Consider the following 21003-nt stretch of genomic DNA (forward strand, 5'->3'; position numbering starts at 1 on the left):
TCACGCGCAAAGGGCATCACCGTAATGCCAGTGTCGTTTACATCACCCAAAATTTGTTTCAACAAAGTAAAGCCCATCGCACCATCAGTCTCAATGCGCATTACGTGGTCTTGTTTAAAAGTCCTCGAGATAAATCGCAAGTGCAAGTCTTAGCCAAACAGTTAGGAACGCCTTGGCTGACTCAAGCGTACGACGATGCCACTCAAACGCCACACGCCTATTTACTCGTCGATTTGAAACCTACGACTCCCGAGGATTTGCGATTTCGTACCCACTTGTTTCACCACTGGTGCCAAGACGGAGGGCCTGTCCTGTACACGTCTCCGTCCTCGACTTCATTTCATTTCCCATGAAAAAAATCTATAAAAACCTCAGACCCTTTTTCGTCTGTCTCACACAGTGTGAACATGACGTCCCTTCAGTCGCATCTTTCCGTCAAATTGATTCGTGCCTTGTATGGCATCAGTCGAGAAAAAGATCCACAAACACGAGCCCGTGTCTTAGAAGCTAGTCTCAAAGAAGTCTTACGATGGTTCACGGTGACGGCACGTCAATTACTCCAAGGAATCATTCAGATTCCTCATCAAACCCAACGCTTTTTCGATCGAAACAAAGTCGCTTTGGTCCAACTGGCCGATCCCCGCATCGACACTCAAACCAAAAAACAAATCATTTTGAAACCTGGAGGGAGCGGTACTCTAGGAGGGGTCATCATTCGCTCACTCTTAAGATGGGATCCTAATGCCCCCAAAGTTATCCCCAAGACAAAAGTCCAACGAAGCCCCAAGAAGAAAAAGAAAAAGACCAGGTCCCCAAGAAGAATAACTTCTCCAGTGGCAGGACCCTCCTCTTACCAGACACCACCACCATCACCCCGGAAAAAGAAAAGAAGCCCCCAGAAAAAGAAACAGAGAAAAAGTCCCCAGAAAAAGAAAAGTCCACAGAAGAAAACTAGTCGCAAGAGAGGCACTTCGGCCAGGACGCAACCTTACACTCGCAAACCACGACCTGCCACGGCAGTGACTGCGTCTCCGGCATCCTCACGTTCGTCCACTTCTCCGTTGATGACACCCAGAACTGAAGAGTACTTGGAGACGTTGATCACACCAAGAACATCTCCGTTGATGACCCCCAAAAGAACTTCCCCAGTGGCAGGACCTTCCCATTTAGCGGCAGTGGCTGCTGCTCACAAAGTACCTTCTCCCAAAATCAAAGTCCATGAAAGATCGGGCATGTTACAGAGTTTACTGGATTTGTCCAAGCAAGAACTGGCTCGATTTAGTCCGTTGCGTACCCCTGCACGACGTGTCATGCCTGTCCTCAAACTGATACGCCGTAAAGACAATCAGTGGCGACGCGTTCCAGTATAAAAAAGGCCTCTGACCGAGTCGGGTATCAGTGTTTTTAGGTGCTCCTAAAGACTCAAAGATGTCACCCTCCAGAAAACCCCAAGGAAAAAAAAGGAAAGGACTGCCACCACGTTTAGCCAAACATGGGGACATGTTATCTGTCCTGTCCAAAGCTTCTCCACCCCTACGAAAAAAACTCATTCAAACGGCCTCCAAAGAGGTCATCGATACCGTGTGCGAATGTTGTTTGAACGTTTTGAAAGGCACGATCCCTTTGTCCAAACACCAGAAACAATGCTTAGGCAAACATCGTCACGTTCTTCGGAAAATGGTTCAAAAGAAAATTCCCATTCGTCAAAAAAAGAAGATGTTGGTCCAACGTGGAGGCATTTTACCTCTCTTCTTAGGCCCCATACTAAAAGGAGTCTTGGGAACCATGTTGGGAGGACTGATGGGAGCAAGATAAAAAGGCCTTCGGAAGTCCCAAGATCTCAGAATTCACCCCTGACAACCCCATGGAAGGACGAAAACTAGCTTTAGTGCCTTACAAACGATGGATGGAATACCATCGGTGGCAAGAACAACGCACCCCGCATTTACCTCCCAATCCCAATTTGAGCGAGATGTCCCAGTTACAACACGAATTGCAATCCTTGATGGATCGCCAAGATTTGTCCGAAACAGAAAAATCGCAAAAGTATAGTCAACTCTTGCAAAGACTGCAACTCTTTCACCAGAAAGCTTTAGACGAAACAGCTTTACCCACTCTAAAAGATTTTAAGTCCTTGATGAAAAGTCCAGCACCATCATTACCACCACCACCACCACTACCATCCCCAAGGGTTACCAGAGATGCTACCCCACAAAGACCTGAGGAAGAAGAGATGCGCGAAGTGTTTCAAACACCGTCAGCAGCTCCCATTTCGAGTAAGATTGCAGGATCCTTGTTGACCCCGTCCCCCACACCCCAACGAGAAGAAATGAAAGCTTGGGTTAAAAAGATGATGTCCACGCCTTCTTCGACAGAAGTGAAAAAGAAAGAAGGGAAACCAGAAGTGAAAAAAGAAAAGAAAACCAAAGTCATTCCATTGCCACCTCCACCTCCACCACCACTACCTTCGACTTCTACTCCCGTAGCCCATCGGACACGTAAATCCGTTTCCAAACCACCCTTTCGTCCCACCCAAAGTAGCATCACCGAAGAGTGGGTGACTTATTAACACACCAACACAAAAAATGGAAAAAGTCTTAGCCAGCATTTACTACGATCCCTCGCATCCTGCAGGTTACGCAGGAGTTCAAAAATTGTATCGTGCTGCCAAAACGCGGCTGAAAAGTCTCCGTTTACCTCAAGTGCAACGATGGTTACAAGAACAAGCTACCTACACTTTACACAAACCCATTCGACGCAAGTTTGCCAGAAGTCGCACCCGAGTGGAAGGCATCGATCATCAATGGCAAGCCGATTTAGCCGATGTCTCTCATTTGGCCAGCTACAATCGTGGTTACAAATATTTGTTTTGTGTCATCGACGTCTTTTCCAAATTTGCCTGGGTCGTGCCCTTGACTTCCAAATCGAGCAGCGAGTTAGTGCGAGCCCTGCAACGGGTGTTGAAACAAAGCGGTCGTCACCCTCTTCGATGGCAAACGGACAAAGGCACCGAATTTCTGAACCAAGCTTTCCAAAAAGAATTAAAGAAACGTGACATTCATTTTTTTACCACCGAGAATCCCGAAACCAAAGCCAGCATCGTGGAACGATTTCAACGCACTTTGAAAGAACGCATGTGGAAATATTTTACGCATCACCACACTCTGAAGTACATCGACATCTTACCGCACCTGGTGCAAGCGTACAACCAATCTTACCATCGAAGCATCGGACGTGCCCCGCAAGACGTGACTCCCGACAACGAAGTGCTGGTGTTCGAGCGCCTGTTCGGTACGTCCCCGACGAGGGCTGTCCCCAAGAAAAGTGGAGAGTTGACCGTAGGAGATTGGGTGCGCATTGGCAAAACCAAACGCACTTTCGACAAAGGTTACTTACCTAACTGGACGACCGAACTGTTTCGCGTCACTGGACGAATACATGGCCGTCATCCTGCCGTCTATAAATTGGAAGACATGAACGGAGAAGTACTCAAAGGAACGTTTTATTTGCCCGAGTTACAACGTGTCACCAAAAAAGAAGACGACGTGTACGACATCGAAAGCATTCTCGAACGCAGAACCCGTAAAGTGGGCAAACGACGTGTCAAAGAAGTCAAAGTACGTTGGAAAGGATATCCACCCAGTTTCGATTCTTGGATCGACGCTTCGCAAGTCATCGACTATAAAAAGAAGAAGTGACCATCATGCCCTTTCACACATCAGACGCAGCTACGTCGACCAGTCCTTCTTCCCCTAGTTCTTCTGTGCAAGATTTACAAAAACAACCCTTGTGGGTGTGGTGTGGAGAACGTGTGCCTAAAACGCAAATCGTCTTTTTCTGCCAAATCTTCGTGGTGTATTGTGTCATCGGGGCAGCCATCGCCAATTTGAGTTTGCAACAAGGAGACAAACAATTGTGGACCATTTTATTGAGCAGTTGCATCGGTTACCTGCTTCCCAATCCCTCCCTGAAATTCTCCTCAAACGGGAACGTTGTGTCCAGTGCCAGTGTCAGTGCCAGTCACCACTCCAACAACCACAACCAGAACCCCATTTTGGGCGGAGACACGCCTCTGACATCCAGTAATATCCCCTCGGACAGCCACAGAACTCTGGAATTATGAGTCACCAAAACCAATTTTACTTAACCTTACCCAGTGACAGTTCCATGGAGGTGTTTCCCCACAACACGTTGTGCTGTTACACGGCCAAATTACCTCAAGCCATCCAGTTAGATCACGAAGCCCATTGGGAAGTGGCTTTAGTAGAAATGATTCACCCGACCCAAGTCCACAATATCACTGCCCAGCAAAATTGGTTTAAGGTGGAAGTTCATGACAAACAATTGCAAGAGGAGTTGGATAAGATTGGCACATCTACCAATAAAACCTATGATGACAAAACTAAAACGACCACCTACAACTTGTTCATTCTCCCAGGCTATTATTTCAGTGGTCATCATTTGGTCAGCGCCATAGCCTCCAGGTTTAATGGCGTGTTCCATAAAGCTTTGAGTAATGTCCAAAAAAGTGTCACCCTGGAATACCACAAAATAGCTCGTCGCTTTCTGATGAAATTTTCTGAGGGATCCAAAAAATTCATGTCTTTCTTATTTTGTCCTGAATTGTTTGACATATTGGGCGGTGACACGGAGATGAGAATGGTCATGATGAAGAAAAACGAATTGCCAGTCATTTCCGACAACGATATTTTTGCGAGGTATTTTCGTTTCCCGGTAGAACTGAACCAAGGACTGAATTTGATCTTTGTGTATTCCGATGTGGTGGAATACAACGTGGTGGGACACACCTCCGTGCCGTTACTGCGTGTCATTCCTTTCAAAGTGGATTCTGCCACAAACGCTGACGAGGAAGGTGGAAACACTTATCACGTTCACCGCGAATTTGTCCATCCTCACTATTTGCCGGTCAGCAAGTCGTATTTGGACACGGTCAACATTGCTATAAAAGGAGATCTGGGACAAAATATTCCATTCACCAAAGGAAAAGTCACGGTGAAACTCCATTTTCGAAAACGGTTCTCTCACGACTCGTAAGTCATGTATCCAGTGTACCAAGGGGTGGCTCGACAGCGAGGACACGGTTTAGGAGACATGTTAAAATCGGCCTTTCGTTCGGTGGCCCCGGTGTTGAAACCGATGGTAACACGAGGATTGCACGCCTTGAAAGATGCGGCACTGACACAAGGCAAAGAATTTCTCCAAAATGTCATCATCGACAAACAAAACCCTAAAGAAGCCTTCATGAGGGCAGGCAAAAATGTCTTGCTGCAAACGGGTAAAGACATTTTAGGCCGACGAGACACACCTATAAATGCCCTGCACGCTACCGAATCAGGCATTCAGCAAGGACAAGGCAGAAAGAGACGACGCAGAAAACACCCTTTCACCAGACTTCAAGCGAGAAAGGCCAAGAAAAGAAGAACCGTTCGAGACTTAGACGTTTTCGATTATTGAGGAAGAACAAAAAAAAATGATGCACCGAGAGTCTTGTGCTTGTTCCAAGACGGAACTGGATATGTTTGCCATGCCCCCCACCATGATGACGATGCAAGAATCCCAGTGGGTGGAATTTCACCCGGTCTCCTCATTGACCGATTCCGCTCCCATCGAGTTTGAAATCAAAGGACAGCCCGAAGATTACATCGATCTGAATAGCAGTTACCTGTATTTGAAAGTCAAAGTGATCAAAACTGACAACACCAATCCTGGAGCCAATGATAGGGTAGCGCCCGTCAACAATTTCATGCATTCCTTGTTCAGCGAAGTGGACTTGTACTTGAATAACAAACTGGTCAGTAGCAGCATGGATACTTACCCGTATCGAGCCTACTTGGAAAATCTCTTGACGTACGGAAAAGAAGCCAAGAACACTCATCTGGATGCTTGCGTGGTATGGAAACCTGACACGGCAGGTGAGAACACGTTTAGCGATACAGCCCTGACAGCAGATGACAATCTTCACAATGTGGGGTTTAACACACGTAGAACTAAAATTCTGCAAGGGCGAAGTTTAGAACTGATGGATCGTTTGCATTTGGACATGTGGTTACAAGAAAAGTATTTGCTGAACGGTGTGGATATCCGCCTGAGACTGAATCGTAGCAGTGCCGCTTTCCATTTGATGACCCATGCCAATGAATACAAAACTGTTATCCAAGAAGCCAAGCTCTACGTGCGTCGCGTAGAAGTGTTACCTAAAGTGGGAAACGATATCAGTCAAACGTTAAGCAGAACAACTGCCAAGTATCCCATACGACGCGTAGAAGTGAAAACGTTCACCATTCCTGCTGGACAGCGATCCATGATCGAAGATCATCTGTTCCAAGGACAGTTACCCAAGCGTTTGATTGTTGATATCGTCAAGAATACAGCCTTCAACGGAGTCCACAACGAAAATCCTTTTGAGTTTAAGCATTACAATGTGTCCAAGATCGAAGTCAGTCGCGATGGCAAGACCTTGTGTACCCGACCTTTCGAGCCTAACTTTGCCCAGAAGAATTACTTGAGATCGTACTTGTCCCTGTACGAAGCCACCGGTCAGTTAGGAACCAACACCAGTCACGGCATTACGTACGACGATTATGACGGAGGCTATGCTTTGTGGGCTTTCGATTTCACTCCAGACCAAGGCAGCGACGAGGGACATTTCCACCCTATAAAATCTGGCCAGATTCGTGTGGAAATTCAGTTTGCGAGTCCACTGGAAGCAGGGAACACAGTGAACGTCATCCTGTATGCAGAATTTGACAATACGATAGAAATCAACAGTTTGAGAGAAGTCATTCTAGATTATTAGAAGCCATGGAAGACTGTTATCCCTCTTTACAAAGTGAAGAAACTTTGGACATGGAATGTGAGGAGACCGTGGAAGGAGAATCCCAAGACGAAGAAATTGTCATGATGAAGTCGAGATGGCCAGAACAAGAAGCCCATTTAGTCTCCTGTTTTGCCAAACACTTGGTCGACAAAATGACGGAATTGATCAAGAAAAATTGCTATGGATGTCAAAACGATCATCCCAGTCAAATTCAACACGATAAATGCCTGATGTTAAGTCAAGAAGAAAAATTGGACGAGTATCTGGACGAAGCTTGGAGTCTCATCTCGAACAAAGACGTGTTGCACCAGTGGTATAAAGACTTGCGTGAACATTCTTGTCCACCATTAACCACTCAAGAGATCCATCGTATCGAAGCTCTCCTGAATCAGAGTGAGGAAACAGAACGAATAACCGTTTATTCGTCAGACATTTTCAAGCAAAAAGTCAGGATCGAATTGACCACTTATTATTACCTGTGAAGAAGAAAACACAAAACAATGGATACCTGGGAACTTTATTACCTTTTGAACCACAGTTCGTATACGGCTTCTTGGAATCCTGTCGTCTGTGCTAAAGATGAACTCCCTCATCGCAAACCTCAAGACCATCAAGCTTACGTGATCAACACGGACGACAGTCATCTCCCAGGAACCCACTGGGTAGCCGTCTACTTTCCTCAAGAAGGATGTGTGGAATATTTCGATTCGTACGGATTGCCCCCTTTGGAAGACGATATCATCGACTTTATGAGAAGAAATGCTCAGACCACCCGATTCAATAATGTGAAATTGCAAGGCACATATTCTTTGGTGTGTGGACAGTACTGTGTGTATTTTCTGCATCATCGCAGCCTGGGCTATTCCTTAGAACATTTAGTGACTCATTTCGATCCTCGTTCTTCTGCTAGAAACGATGTGAAAGTAGATCGATGGTTTTGTGACCATTATGCTTATCTTTTGTCTCAAGCTAGGAAACGTAGTGTCCATCAATGGCCTAATGATTTCCAACAGTGGAAATCACAATTTCATTCACAACGTTGTCAGCCCTGTTCAAAGTAGATTGTAGATTGAAAAAAAATGTTTGTGATTTGAAACAAATTGTTTGATGTTATAGTGTTGGATTATTGTTAAAAATGTTGTTGTTTAGTGTTAAGTGATTTTTGAATAAAAAATGTTGTGTTTTGAAAAAAAATGCCTTTGTCTTTTGTTTAGCTATAAGAATGTTGGATTGATGCTCTTTCATTTCTTACTATCCCTCTCATGACACTCACTGAACGTTGCGACTCGAAAACCGTGTGGGGGATGTTTTCCTTCACGTCCGCGCTTTGACTTTAAGAACCGGGGTTGTTCCCAGTCTAACCATCCATTGTCGACTCATCCTCCTAAGAAGATGTGTTCCAAACTAGCTAAGCTCAACGAAGCCTACGTGAATCTGCATAGGGTCAGACACAGTCTGATACCGAAGCCAGAAGAAATAGAAAATGTGAGAATGTTAAAAATCACTGAAGACCTGATAGAAGAGCTCTTCAGAGAAGAAATGAACAGGGAAAAAGAAGAATGGACAGAGAAGTACAGACTTCAGAGACAGCAGCAACAGCAGCAGCAACAACAGCAACAACCTGAAGCTGACAGAGGCTTTGTCGATTGTCGTATCGACACCAAAGAGTTCTTCTTCTCTTTCCGAAGAAGCAGACCTATCGCCAGAAAGTCTATCCTCAGAGGACATCGCATTCTTAGAAACTAAAAAAGAATGCCATTACAAAACAAAAAAACAGCCCTTTTCAGGGCTACCCAATACTCTAGAAAAGAAATAACTATTAATTTGCCAATGTGAGTAGGTAGAGTAGTGTGAAAATAAACACTAACTCTTTTATAAAAAAATGTGAGGGCATGTGTTTGTATGTTTATGTTAGTAAGAGCTAACGTAAGTTGGTGAGGATAGTAGATTAAAATAATTTTTTTGGGTTATTGAAGTGTATATTTGGAGATAGATTGGATTGCTTTGCTTATGTGGATAGTCTATTGAAGTGATTTATAAAAAATTTTACAATAGTGATGGGTAGCATAAAAAGTGAGTGAGTGTTTCTTTTAGGTCCGCGCGTTGTTGTTTTTTTTTTTGGTCATGATCTAGGTAAGATGAATTTTATGTTATTAGGGGGATGTTTTCCATCACGTCCGCGCTTTCACTATAAATTGAAACTCGTTCGGCAGTCCAGCTACCCTTGTTGATTGATCAACACCAAAAAATGAACACGAGACTTGAGAAACTGTTGGAGCTTCATGTGCATCTGGAATATGCCAGGCGCATATTAAATGAACTGGCCGCGGAAGCCATTGTCGAGGAGGGAAGGATAAGAGAGGAGGAAAGAAGAAAGAAAGAAGAGGAGGAGGAAAAGGAGAGAAAAAATTTCAAAATCCCAGAGAGCGAAAATTGGGATTCTGAAGCGACATATCCTGCCTCTGCTCTCTCCCCCCAAAAGGTAAAAAGTAACTGGGGGATAAGATGCGTATGTGGCGCCAGGCCTGGAAGGTGCCACCATTAACCAGGTGCCCATGAAGTTCCAAACAAAACAGCCCTTTTCAGGGCTACCCAATACTCTAGAAAAGAAATAACGATCAATTTGCCAATGTGTGTAGGTAGAGTAGTGTGTATATAAACACTAACTCTTTATTAATAGTGGAAGTGTATGTGTTTGTGTGTTGGTAAGAGCTCAGGTATGTTTGTGTGAATAGTAGATTATGGGTTTCTTAGCAAATGTGGAGAGTATAGTTAGGGTTATATTATATGAAATGAGAAAGTAGGGGGATGTTTTCCTTCACGTCCGCGCGATGTTCGGTCATCATCTAGGTAAGATCCATTTTATGTTTTAGGGGGATGTTTTCCTTCACGTACGCGCTTTTCGTATAAGAACCCACAGTATTCGTCGTTCAAACCATTCTGCAAAGAATAAAAAGAAGATGGCGTCAAACCAAATGGACAAATTACAAACCTTGCAAGACGTTTTAGACAACTTAGGAATAATGGAACAGATGCTAATAAGACTCGTTGAAGACCATTATTCCTATAGTCCCCATCGTGTAAAGATGGAAATTAACAATTTAAGGAAAGCAAAGGACAAGATTAGTGGTGTCATGAAAGAGATCAAGGAGGAGAAGGAGGATGAAGAGGAAAAGATAAGAATAAGAACATGGAACGAAAAAATTGAAAAAGAAGAGGAAAATGAGAAGAGGAAGAAAGAAGAAGAGGAGGAAGAGAAGAAAGAAGAGAAGGAGAAAAAAAAGAAGAGAAAGAGTGTTGGAGATAAAATAAGAAGTTGGTGGAGGAAAAGAAGAAATTAGAAGAAGAAAACCCAAAGGCCCTTTTCAGGGCCAGCCATATTTCTCGAAAAGAGATAGCCTTTCCATTGCCTACCCCTTTTTTCAAAAATTTAAAGAAAAAAATCCCATGTTAAATTCCCCTTGTCCGTAGAGTGACCCACGATTTATTGCCATGTTAAATTCCCCTTGTCCGTAGAGTTACCCACGATTTATTGCCATGTTAATTCCCCTTGTCCGTAAAGTGCCCCACGATTTTTCTCCATGTTAATTTTCCATTGTCCGTAAAGTGCCCCAAGGGGTCTTGTAATGCTAATTCCCATTGTCCGTAAAGTGCCCCCCTTTACTACTAGCGTACTAGTTAAAGATAACTAGCCCGGATGACCCATTTTTTCTAGAAGATCCATATTAGTGGCATAGCCTTATCCGCGAAATTACAGAGTACATAACCATGACTTGGATTCTACCCCAATCACATTGATTTAAAAAATAAAAGTCACCCGACAAGTAAAAGTATTTAACACACATTGATCCATTTGCTTATTAACTATTATTGTCAAAAACACACGTGATAGTCGGCATAAAAGTAGGACATGTAAGTCTACTTATCTCTTGGCTATGTTTTAACCGTCTGACCAAACGTATCTAATCTGATAGATTATAAGTGAACTTGAAACATGGTCTTGTTTGTGTGCGAAAACTTGTAAAGAAGGAACAGAGAAGGCCACCTCATGTCCACCATCTTGATTCAGGGCATAAAGAAAGGATTACTATGGCGGCCGCTTTATCTGTTATTTTGATTATCTGTTGTCTCGTTCAATCAGACTCTCGCGTGACTCATATATATATATATATATATATATATATATATATATATATATATATATATATATATATATATGTTGACTGAGACTTTGGTAAAGGTTTGATAAATTATAGAATGTCAGGTGTTGTTCATTTAATTTTACGTTTTTGCTGCGCAAACACAATATTATTTATAGCGCAAAACAAGCAAGAACACCATTTGCATATACGATATAAATGTAAATACATTTTTTAAGTACTTTACAGTTGGTAGAATAAATGGTAAAACGAACTGGTGCAGAAGCGGGTGATGCATATTTTGTGTTTTGTTGTTATGAATCGAAAACGTGATACTGAATATAATGAATAGCGTATACTTCATGATTCGAAACGAAACGATTTTTATATTTTAGTTCTGTGATTCACAACTTGATTTGTAAAAAGAAATGCATCGTAGTTGAGGGCATGATCAAAGCACAGCCCTGGTGATCCACTGTTCAAAAACGTGGTTAAGTAACTTTTTTGTCGACAGGGGAATTAGATAGACAACAGAATGTAAACAACAATTTGCTACTGTTAAAATAAAAAAATTGAGTTTAATCTGTCTACATCCTCAATAAGTATAATCATAATCACACGGAAATAAATGCTGTCTTTTTCCTGCAACACCGACGACACGACTCTGTCTGGGTTATACCTTTGAAAGTGCATAACCCGTGAATGATATTTTGTAAGTGCGCAGAATGCTGTCAACGTTTTACCCGACTATTCCATAATTTGTTGACATGGATATTTTGTTTGATGTTTATGAATAGACAATCCATATTTCGTTCTCTTAGACTGGATGATACTACTACAGATGAGCGGCCATATTGTACGGAATTCATAATAAATCTGTAGTCTGGTACCGTGCTATTTTCTCTCCGTCCTTAACGGATTGAAGAAGGCAGAGTACCAAACTACTGCTACGAAGTTACATAATGAACATACTGGGTCTACTCAGTTGTTCGTATACAGACGCTTGAATCAGAATTGTGTTTGGGCGATTCTCTAACCAGGAACGTCATGGGAGGGGGGGGGGGGCATTTGCATGTGCTGTAAAATTGCTGTAGCCTATATACGAAAATTAACAAGTCCGTCAAGTCCCCCCCCCCCCATCAAGTTTTGCCGCACTCCCACCCCCCCTCGAAAAAAGTTGAAATGACGTCCCTGGCTCTGACTATGTTTAATTTTAATCACTGACTGGTCGTTCTGGCGACGTTGTCTGGTCATGTGACGTCGATGTCTAACCATGTGTAACCAAAATGTAATCAGACCGTACTATGACATTCTTTTAGATTCGAAATCAAAACAGTTTTCAGTAAGAAAGCAATGTGTTCAAATTTGCTTTCTTTTCAGTTTGACGAAAACTATTTATGCCCGGAAACGGCAAAATGCCACCTCACCCCCCTGGTAGAATTATATCGATTTGTGTTGTTGATTTTTTAACATTTCCTATGGTAGGTCCTCCTGCGCTGGGGTGTACAGAGAGGATATGCCGTGATTCCAAAGAGTGCCTCACCAGAGAGAATTCAGGCTAATATTCAGGTACATGTGCAAATTTGCCAGACGTCACCAGTTTCACCGTTGTTAGCCTAATGTATTACATACTAGTATTTTGCGGCCGTTTTTATTTATAGAATTGAAGAACACATCGGTATTGGACAATCTTTGTTTTCTCAGCCTAATGAAAGAATGTGAACTAAAATGGTGTATCTGGAATACACAAGATCAAGAAAACAGTGTCCACGACAAACAGTTATGGCAAATTCAGTCGGAATCTATCTGATGAGTTTTTTGCAACGACTTGAATGCAACCTTTTGTAACTTCTGAAGTTTGGTTATACTTATTAAACAAAACGTAGTTAATTCATGTCAAAAATTTCATAAAATATAAACAGTCATGTTTAATGTACATTGAATAATATCAGAAAGCTAAAACCTAAAATGGGAACAACATTAGAAAGCAAAACAAAAAAACTTCATGGCGTGACTTCAGCACAATATATCGATATGTATTTGCTGCATCATGATAGAATGGTTTGCCAAACATTCGAATGATGAATCCCATTCTTGTAAACTGTGGTAACCAGTTTACATTCACAAGAGAAATGCCGGTGACAATCTATATGTCAAAGCGGCGACTTTTATTGCCAGTAGTTCGGACAATCCTATCAGATATGTAATTCAGTTCGCAATCGGAATTCCTCGTGACTTTACTACGAAAAACATTGATGGTGACTTATATCCTTCTAACGTAGAACTAGAGACAGGCCAGTAGCTATTCCCGAAATAATATGATTGATCTACGAAGTTCGTCTAAAACATACCATTTTTTTTTGTACAAGTAAACAAAAAGTAATTAAAAACTGTACATTATTACAGGAACCATATTATCTCATCGATAGAAAACCATAGAGGAAATCTAGAATATGCGAAAGTATAGATGAAACTAGAAATGTACGCACATGTACATGTGAAAATGACACTGGCTGTTCTTCACGCTCAAGTGATTCTGTTACATTTTCCCATTCAGCTGTTTCCCTGACACTATTGCATGTACAATCGTGACATAATGGTAGATTCACAATGGAGTGTACAACACACTATCAGCAACAGCAGTCATAGCGACATACCCTTCAAACTTAAGTGATCACATATATTTTTATGGTTGTGGTTGTGGCTGTGCTTACATTTGAAATCACCGTACATATTGGTACAAGTGACATTCAAGTAGGTTTTTTCCTCCATATAATATTTGGATTATTACATTTATGTGTAGCTCAGTTTCTTCCAGAGTGATCTGATTTTAATATGGTGCAGCTGCCCATGCATTCATGCATTAATATGTCAGTTTTCATGGTTGAGGGTAAAACAAGGTTCAAGATAGTAGGTTTATCGAACGAATAACTGAAGATGAAACAACAATGTCAGTCACGAGGGAATATTACGTTACACTGACCATCTGATGTTGAGTCACACACTGACATTCATCCGATTTTTTTATGAAACTGGGCACAAAACAAAGGGGGCTTAAAAAAAAGGGATGGATACAAAATAGAATTCCAACTTAGTTGACGATGGACTACTACTACTATTAGTACTACTACTGCTAATAATAATAACAATACCAATGAAAGTTTAATTGTAATATTTTTTAATCGAATAAAATATTTACAAAGTCGAAGAGGATAAAGCTTTTATTGTTATATGATAGGAATTTAGAATTATTATTACCATAAAAAGCATAATATCTTTATCATTTTTTCTTCAGATCTTTGATTTCCAACTGTCAGAAAGTGAGATGAAGGCCATATCGTCACTTGATAGAGGACATCGTGGTTTTCCTTTTCTCGAGTATGTCTTTATTTCTGTATCATCTCTTTATCATCTATTTCGTGTCTGCGTCATTATTCATTTAACGAAAGATACACGACTTTACTTGTAGATTTTTATGTGCAGACATTATAACAATATTCCCCTCTTTAGAACACTGTTAATGGCATCTATAAAAAGAGACATGTGATAATCGTGCAAAGTTAATAAAATAAATAAAGGCAGAGGGATGTTTAATGATGCAGAGTGTGTTTAAGTTGTCAGCAGTCGTAAATTAAGAGTGCAATGAAATCAGTTGTAATAGTACGACACTGTGACCATCATGCGGCCTCTAATTTTCGCCACGGACCCTTATAAGTGATTCTCAGCAATATTCGTTATCTTCTTTGGTTGCTTCTCTTGACTTCAAAACTCAGTTTAGGACATGCGCAGTTTAAAGATCACAATGGAGCACAAAATTGTCATTGAAACGTTTTCTTATGTTGCCGTGTTTACCACGTTTATGGAGAAGAAACTAATCGTAGCACGAATTACCTCATATCCTAAAATGGACGGACCGATTGTCTGGTGTACATCAGCACAGTATAGACTATTAAATGCAGACTAAATTGGAACAATGTTTCTTGCCGAAAGACACATCGCGACAGCTGACACGGGCTGGCCTGAGCAAGTTTCGAACCAGTAACCCCCCTGACTGGAAGTGAAGCATGCTTTTTCATGAGAATGACTTTAGTATTAATAATTTCAAAGGTGTATGCCGTATTTTTTCGAACACTTTGCAATGTTATCTTTAAAAATCATTGACTTAATTGAGAAAAGAAAACGAATGAATAAATTTCCTTGGGGGTCAGATTATAAGTACGATCTTTTCTTGCATTTTAGAGCCATAGACCATCCAGAGTATCCTTTCAACGACAAGGAATCAACCAACCTTTAAACCTGATCAACCATGAATACAGTCACATTCCACATTCTCAAGCATTCTGCATCTACAGAGAACACAATTTGAAAAGTCAGGATTTCGTACAAAGTTGAAACGTTGAATTGATGAGTCCCTGTGTGCAACAATATGACGGGATTTTTATGACAGTTTTTTCGCTTTAATTGTAATAGGCGCAATTAATGTGAACCTATGCAATTATCCATAAACAAGTTGGAGTGGCTGACCTTTGTGTACAAATATACGGAATTCTGTATGGTAGTAAGATAGCCATACGTATGTTAGATTGCTTGATTTTGAATGCAAAACTGTCATTTGTCTTTACATATGTAACTGGAATAAATAATTACTCAGAAATCGAACACCGAACTACTTTATACGATGTCACGGTGGCGGACTGCATTCGACGTCGTGTCTCGCAAGATTCATAAACAGATTGGAATACGTGAATGTAGCAACTCCGGATGTTGCAGCTTTCGAATCCAGCGCACTATTCTAAGAAGCTGCAGTCATCGTCTGCTGGGCATGGTTTTCGAATGACTACCCTAAACAAATCAATGTAAATGTAATCATAATGTAATTCACCTCTTGTCACCGTCACCAACCAACCTAATGTCTTTGCCACCCAAAAGAGATTAAATAATGTAACAAGGACACTAATTATTAACACCCTGAACTTGTACATTGGTGTTAAAACACACATTATTAAAAGGATTGTCGTCTTATGAATAAGAATGCAAGGCCATTTCCAACTCCAAATGCAAATTTTATATTGGCGAACACACTAACAACACAGGATGAAAGTTGGCCTTTGTTGTCTTTAAATTAGTTTTTCTACAGTATGCATAAGTTTATGTGCCAAATTTACAATATTTCTTTTCTTCATGACTTTGAATGCTTTTTATCAGCATTCAACCTTACAAATAGAAAACAAATAACTTATGTTGCTGACTATTCATTGCTGTTATACATCATATACAGTCACTATGGTATGCAAGAAAGATGTTAACCCGTCATAGAAGTGTAAATACTTGGTGATTATTTTTAAGTTATTATTATTATTATTATTATTATTATTGTTTTTCCTATATGAACTTTCACAATTTTGTTGATTTATTTTCTTTTTTTACGAAAACATATTCTAAAGAGAAACGAATTCATAACAAAACATCCCAGAGTACCATATTCCGTACATTTTATATTTAATAGCAATCGCTTTGTCACAAACAGTTTGCTTGCCCTTTAATTAAGCGAAATTTCATAGGGGATGCATCTCTCATTTCATAGTAAACTTAAATTTTACGCCAAGACAATCTTCACTGTCTTATGTCTGTCTGCTGATAATCTGGACTTTGATTTTTTTAAACTGGCTTTATGTGTTAGTAACTCACAACAAATGGTAAAGCAATTTGACGATCTTAGAGACACTGAGGCAAGTAGAAGAGCCATAGTAAATAGCTAATCATTTAGTATCATTGGTTCGCTATATTGTTTTCATGAAACATTGCTTATTACTACAATTACGGGCAAAATCTTGCTTCGAATCTAATGTCGCCATTGTGAAAAATTGGAGATAATGTTTTGGCTTTCAATTTTTGCTAAATGCAAAGTTCTGTGAAGTTGTTGTAGCACACTCAAGATGCAAAGTTCTGTGAAGTTGTTGTAGCACACTCAAGATGCAAAGTTCTGTGAAGTTGTTGTATCACACTCAAGATGCTAAGTTCTGTGAAGTTGTTGTAGCACACTCAAGATGCTAAATTCTGTGAAGTTGTTGTAGCACACTCAAGATGCAAAGTTCTGTGAAGTTGTTGTAGCACACTCAAGATGCAAAGTTCTGTGAAGTTGTTGTAGCACACTCAAGATGCTGATAGATCAGCTATTTATCTCAGATGGATTTCACGTCTGAGCGGCTCTCTGATTTTGTCATGCACTTTGACCTGTTGATTCAATCGGCTATATTTAAAGCTAACGAAAATGTTGCCTAAACATACGTCAGTATATAGAACATGAGGCAGAATTTAGATCTTTGTCTGCGTTAGTAATTATTGTGTTGAGTTACTCTTAATACGCTTTGTTGACAATGGAAAATGTTCGGTTATTCGGTGCCAGCTATCCCACCACAGAGGTACATTTTCACTGCTGAGGGCCAAAATCGTCTTCAAGTGACTCTACTAAACAAGAAAGGAACCTGTCAGACGACAGCATCACTGACTTTCATGTATTTATTCAGACAAAAGAGTTTCGTATTTGTCAATCACCAAGATGACCAGTACTGATTGACTAAGGCTAACCAAGTGATTGATTTAGGTCACAACGACTTCTTTCTAAGATATGGGGATGCTGTGCTTCTCAGGATGTGACGACTGTAGAAGCTAAAATGTTCAAGAAACTCTATTGAACGTCAAAATTGTACAAGATATGTCATGTAGTTTTGCATAGTGCTATAATACTTTTCAGGATGCACATATCTAGGATCATAACTGTCAGAGAAACCCACGTATACATCAACAAGGTATATGACTAATGGACCGTGAACAGTAGATCACATTGACCCGCTTCTTTATGCATGGCAGGGTGTACTCTTCAGCAGAGAAACTGTGTGTCCGAAACTGGCTGCGAAATAAAATATGTATGCTTTTTCTCTAGCTTGACAAAGAACTACTGTTGACGAGTTTTGGTCATTAATCTCACATTTATTCGGCATCATATATCCAATAACATTCCGAACGCTTTGTTAAATACTAACCACTCATACAAATGATAAGGGTATCGTGGTGCATTATACCTTATAATGGAAGTAAATACAATGTTTTGTAATATGGTACAAGCAACCATGTTTAAAAAATTCTGGCTTAAATCTTTAGAAAAAACGTACATGGTAACAAAAGTCTGCTAAGTAGGTCAAATTGACCTACATTTAATGTTGGAGGAGTATCATTATGGGGTTTCTGAATTTCTGTAGCTAATACAAGTCGCAGCCTTCTATACGATTAAGGCAAAGAATAGTGCATGATTTTAACAAACCTGTGCTTCGTTCCTCAAACCACAAGTAGAAATCCGAAAGTGAAGTTGCTATACCGGGTCAAAGCACAGATTTTATATGTTGACCACTGTAACTATTGATCACACTGAACTACATAAAATATATTGTGCGGAGATTGTATATCTGTGTGAGAATAAATAGCTGGCAGAAGAAATTTCACGGAGAATGGTATCTTTATGTGAGAATATATTATTATTATTATTATTATTATTATTATTATTATTGATCGCGGCTATATTATATAATATATTTTGCAAAGAATATGTGAGAATATTATGGCAACAATATATTTCGTATAGACTCTGTGAGACTGTATTATATTTGGGAATAATTGCAGCGTAAATTATATCAGTAATAAAACATTCATAATTCTTACATATGTCATTTTGAAAGAATTTATGAGCATATACAATTCCGAGATTAAATCATCAGAGCAATGGAGAGTGTGTAACGTTACAGAAAAGAATAATCGCTATTAACTTTAAGTGGATGGTTTGGGTTTGTCAAAGAGGCTCAAAAGATGCTGGGTGATGTTTCAAATACCTATGCGGAGCTTTTTGATAAATTAATCGACTTAGACGTTATCATGGAAACACAGCGACTTAAACTTAAAAAAGGTTTAAAGAAAAAATGTGAAAGTAATTGTATATATATATATATATATATATATATATATATATATATATATATATTGTTCAAGAAGAAATTAAGTTGCCGACGTTCACTAGGCTGTGATCATCCATGGCTGCAGAAGCGTTGATGCTGCTTGTCCTTGTATCGGTGTGCAATCAAGGACGAATCCAAGCGTACATTTGTTTAATGGATCATACTTGTTCTAAGTCTACAGACTAAAAACAACTACGTAGTCCACATACAAAACCTGCAGTTATATCTGTGATTAGCTATGCCCCTAATCCTTTTGCAAAGATTTCGTCCACGAGCTTGGATGGTTCATTAAACCGAGATGAATATAAATCTATAAACGGATACAAATAATATGTTTGAGAAAGTAGCCTTCAAAGTGATGAACAATGCTGTGTTTGGCAAAAGTATTGAGAATCTTCGAGCACGAATCCGTGTTGATTATATCCATGATAGTGAACAAGACAACTCTAACGATTTTTTGTGGATTAGGAATTTCAATAACTCAAAACCCATATATCATTTCGCATATGTGTTGAACTTGTAGAAGCAGCTCACGTACGAGTTAAAAGCAAGTTTCAAGATGTACAAGAATACAGACTTACTTTTGATGCCCATAACAACCAATGACTGCGTCCAAAAATGTACTCGATTTGGTTGGATTCGGCACAAATATCAAGAAACGAAAGGAGTTCCATGGGTTGTTGTTGAAAATGATCTCAAACATGACATGTATACGGAATATTTACGGCAACGACGCGAATTCGCACGTGGCGAACCTGATTCTATCAAAGAAACATCGCCTGGTGTATACTGATGCACCACGCTGAGTTTGTCGACGCTTAGCACCAAGAAATGTATATTGTCCAAGGGAATCACCGCTTTAGCACATGGGCACCAATGGTGGTTCTGTATTTGCGGGAATGACCACATTTTCTTGCACAAATGCTAGGCTTTTTGGTTAGTTGGCAGTGCGGCGTGCCGTGCGTTCGCCATTGGGCATGTAACTATGATAGCTTAATTATTTAGTGTAATAACATTAATAATTTTTGTGCCTACTGATATCCAAATAACAGTTCCACAAGTGTTCTGTTAAATCGTTTCACAACAGCGTGATCAACATGTGAGCTAACATATCCAACAGGAACAAACACCTGATGTTTTGTTAATTATGCAACATCTCCAAAACATTCGTTACCTGGATCTACCTGTAAAAACTCCGGCCATGTTAGTGATAAACATGTATAAATGTATTCAACTGAGCTGCGGCTCTTACCGACTCTTGCTCGAGTAATACCTTGAGTGATTGTTCCCGCGGTAGCCTTTTAACAACAGATTCGCCTTTGCAATAAAAGAGGAATGTTGGTATACTTTTGGATAAACTCCGCTTAGAAACTAAGCTCTTCTTACCCATTTTGCTTATCTGTTTGTTTATTATACCAATACGCTTTACCTACAATAAATGAACTTTGTCCACCAATTAGCGATCTTTTAAAACTTAGATTTCATACCGCTTTTGATTATTCATCTTTCCTCATTATGGACTCGGGGACGTTTATGAAAGACCGATGATGAATTCTGATACACTTCCTGATTAACGCAAAATCAGTGCTGCGATGCGGCGTGTCCTTGCAAACAACCCCGAGCGTTACCTCCATAATCACGATCTCAGTTACGCAAGTCAAAATTTCATTTTTTCTATATCAATCACGGCTTGGAATGGCCACACTAGCGGCACTGCGCATGTATTACATTAAACGTAATATTCGATCGAAGCTTTTCGGGGTCTTCCCGTGATGAACTCATTTATATTTTTGTCAGACGGAAGCGAAACCTGGCAATTTGCTGAAAATTTGACAGCTCAGTAGATGAAGAGATCCGACGGAGGATTTCGTTGGTGACTTTCAAATGCTTTAAAATGTTTATAAATGAAAATTAGCAAGTGCCAGTTTCTGTGGTTTTGAATCAATCACAACAGTCGCTGTTGACGCCGTACGGTCTTCGCTGAATGAGTTTCTCCGTTGGCCAGAAGATATTAATAAAT

General features: G+C 40.2%; 1 protein-coding gene across 1 annotated transcript in view; it reads left to right on the forward strand.

Moving 5' to 3' along the window:
- LOC149798476 (aldo-keto reductase family 1 member B7-like) overlaps positions 1–18692 on the forward strand; it is a 43412-nt gene extending 24720 nt beyond the window's left edge. Inside the window, exons 8-10 of the mRNA XM_089963677.1 lie at positions 12463–12546; positions 14273–14355; positions 15217–18692. Coding sequence (XP_089819803.1) covers positions 12463–12546; positions 14273–14355; positions 15217–15271 — 222 coding nt within the window. The 3' untranslated portion in view covers positions 15272–18692. The remainder of the gene's footprint in view (positions 1–12462; positions 12547–14272; positions 14356–15216) is intronic.
- The last annotated feature ends 2311 nt before the right edge of the window (positions 18693–21003 follow it).

Source organism: Sinohyriopsis cumingii, chromosome 6 (genome assembly GCF_028554795.1).
Source record: "Sinohyriopsis cumingii isolate HCF-2022 chromosome 6, ASM2855479v2, whole genome shotgun sequence".
Taxonomy (NCBI): domain Eukaryota; kingdom Metazoa; phylum Mollusca; class Bivalvia; order Unionida; family Unionidae; genus Sinohyriopsis; species Sinohyriopsis cumingii.